At 35.8% G+C, this 3,261-nt stretch overlaps 1 protein-coding gene across 1 annotated transcript; it reads left to right on the top strand.

The window, feature by feature from the left end:
• The first annotated feature begins 353 nt into the window (after window positions 1-353).
• LOC109191867 lies at window positions 354-2,923 on the top strand. Its single transcript, XM_019342540.1, has 3 exons — window positions 354-1,451; window positions 1,509-2,028; window positions 2,484-2,923. The coding sequence occupies exons 1-3, from the start codon at window positions 354-356 to the stop codon at window positions 2,921-2,923; spliced, it is 2,058 nt and encodes a 685-aa protein (XP_019198085.1).
• Window positions 2,924-3,261: the final 338 nt, after the last annotated feature.

Genomic DNA, 3,261 nt, shown 5'->3' with positions numbered 1-3,261 from the left:
TTATCATAATTATATTTAATAATATATCATATTTAAAATTCTTACTTTTATAATATTAATTATATCATAATTATTACTCAAATTATTAACTATACTGATGAAGAATGTGACACAAGACCACAAGGGCATTTCTATAACTTAACCCTTTTATGTTATTTCTGTTATAACTGCTTCCATCTACTGTTTTCATTGCAGCTTTCCCTCCTTAGCTTTCCTTTATATTTGCCTCTTTTGTATTCTCTGGTTGATGATGAATAATGAGAACACTACTGCTTTCCCTTCTTTCACTCAAAACTCCCAAGTCCCTGACTATGCTACTTCCATTGATGATGTTCTAAGCTACTGATTCCTTCATGGTATCAGAGCTTCGTTTCAGTTACGCTGCTGTTGTAGGCATGGATCGAGAAGCCGCAGGAGGAAACCCTACTGGAAATGGAGGAGAAGCCTCAACCACGGCAAGTCAAGTCCATGCGAATCAAACTCCAGTGCATCGAATAGACGAGTTTGATGATCCAATGTATCTTCACATCACTGAAAATCCGAACATGATCCTTGTCTCACCTCCTCTTTCTGAGCACAATTACGCTACCTTGAGCAGATCTATAAAGATTGCACTAGGAGTGAAGAACAAGTTTGGCTTTGTGAGTGGTGCAGTTCCAACTCCAGAGCGATCCGATTCCAAATATCCTGCCTGGAAGAGATGCAATGACATCGTTTGTGCCTGGATACTTAAGTCTCTCAATTCCACTATAGCAGAAAGTGTCCTATACTTTGAGATTGCAGAAGATATCTGGAATGCATTGAAGAAGAGGTACTCCCAGGCAGATCTTCACAAGATAGCAGAGATTCAGAATGAGATATACAGGAATACGCAAGGTAACAAGTCTATTAATGAGTATTTCACTAGATGTAATGCTCTTTGGGAACAATTGAATGCTGTGAGGCCTCTACTTGTTTGTGAGTGTGTTCCTAGATGTGCTTGCAAGTTGATGAGCAAAATAAGAAAGGAAAGGGAGGATGATCAGGTTATTAGGTTTCTAAAGGGCTTGAATGATGAATTTGAGACTATAAAGTCTGGTGTCCTGGTTATGGATCCAGTTCCTAACATGGAAAAGGTGCTGAATATGGCTCTAAAGCTGGAAAGAAAGCTCAATTGTTCCACTCACCACAAGAACAAAGAGATAACACAGGCCAATGTTGTTCAGAATGTAACCTCAAATGAGCATAACATTGTAGCCGTGGCAACTTCTTTTAATAAGAAGAAGTTTAACAACTATGGAGGGAAAAATGTGCCAAAATGCACATTTTGTGGAATGAGTGGTCACACTGTTGAAAAATGCTTCAAAAAGCATGGGTACCCCCCTGGATGGATACCTGGATACAAGTCCAAGAACAAGGCAAATAAAAATGCTCAGCAGAATCAGCAACCCTCACCATCCTTTGTCAACCAAGTTGGTGACATAGGAATGTCACCTGATTAGTTTTAGATGCTTCTGTCCTTGTTACAGGGACAAAATCAAGGAGCACAAGCTTCTGCTAGTGCTGCTGTCACAGTGAACAAGACTGGAATGAGACCAGACTTCTCCAACCTGAGTGATGAATCAAAAGAAGGCAGGTTTATCTCTGAATCTCACATTAATGCTATCTTAAATTGTCCTAAAGTTTGGATTTTGGATTCTGGAGCAACTAATCACATCACATGCTCATTAGATTATCTTGACAATTATCAAAAGCTTAATGACATATCTGTCAAGTTGCCAAATGGACAAAGTATACAAGTTGCTTACATAGGGGAAGTGAGGCTCTTTCCCAATCTGCTGTTGAAGAATGTCTTATACATACCAACCTTTACTTTCAACATAATATCTGCTAGTAAACTGATAAGTCAAGCTGGTTGCATTATTTTGAATGCTGATGTGTGTAACATTCAGGGACCCCATGGGATAATGGCTGGTTTTGCTAAGGAAAAGGATGGCCTATATTTGCTTGAACATCCACCTGCCAAGAAAAGAGATAGTGGAAAACAATGTAATGCTTTGTCTTTATGAATATAACTAGTATTTTTTTATGCGCGATGCGCAAAAAAATAGGTGCCCAATATTAATACATTATATTAAAATTTTAAATTTATTTTAATTTTAGATATTTAAATAATAATAATAATAATAATAATAATAATAATGTAAATCATTTTTATAAATTTGATATTTATATTTTATGTAATAATTAACATATAACTCAAATATATAATGTTTATATATTATTATTAATGAAGAAGATAAGAAAATATATGGTGGATGCATGTGCATGGTAACAATAGTAGAAAAGATAACGGAAGTTATAACGGTAGGGGTATGTTTGTCCAAAATATTTTAATGTACAACCTTTATAGCATAATGTACAAAAAAAAAAAAACTTAACGGAAAAAACGGACATAAATCAGGGGTATATATAACTTTTATTCACACTTATTATGTTTTTAGATTATCCCTTTAAGGAAAAGGATACTGGAACTAGAACAAAGACTTCAGTTGGAGATCCTGTCTTACCTTTAGTTTCTGTTGATGCAGATGTTATGCCATTCTCTTATACAACAGGTCACATCCCTATGGTGCCTGAACAACATGATGTAAACCATGGGAATGAAGTTAATTTTCATTACAGTAGTGAAGAAAATGGAATGACAGTCACAGAGAATTCTACAGCTGGTCATAGTCCTACTGTTTCATCAACACAAGCTGAAGGGAATGAACCATCTGCCTCTGATGTTAATGAGGTGGATGATGAGGCAAATACAGAAATGATTTCCCAAAGGCAACTTCCTAACCACAAGCACCCAAGAAGGTCTGAAAGGGTAAGGAACTTACCCAGTAGATTGCATGACTACTATTGTCATTCCATAAGAAAGCATGACACAGATTAATATAATATTAATTGAGTTAATACCCAAAATCGTCCTCGACTATAGTGGTTTTTCTCAATTTCGTCCTAAACGACTTTGGTGACCTAATATCGTCCCCGACTTTTGTGTTTCGCTCAATTTAGTCCCAGACTTTTGTATTTTTTCTCAATTTAGTCCCTCATTTGTTATTCTGTCAATTTGGTGTTAAATAAATAGACAATTCAGTAATTTTAATATTGGCATCTCTTTACTCATAGACATGTGAACTGCGAAATCCTTTTTTTTTTTTTACGAATTACTCCCAGAATTACTCCTAAAACTGCGAATATAAAATTTGATTTGCAGGTCCGAGAGTAATT

This window comes from Ipomoea nil, unplaced genomic scaffold (assembly GCF_001879475.1).
Source record: "Ipomoea nil cultivar Tokyo-kokei standard unplaced genomic scaffold, Asagao_1.1 scaffold1721, whole genome shotgun sequence".
NCBI lineage: Eukaryota > Viridiplantae > Streptophyta > Magnoliopsida > Solanales > Convolvulaceae > Ipomoea > Ipomoea nil.
Note: the sequence above shows the minus strand (reverse complement) of the source record. Positions and strands in the feature narration are given on the sequence as shown.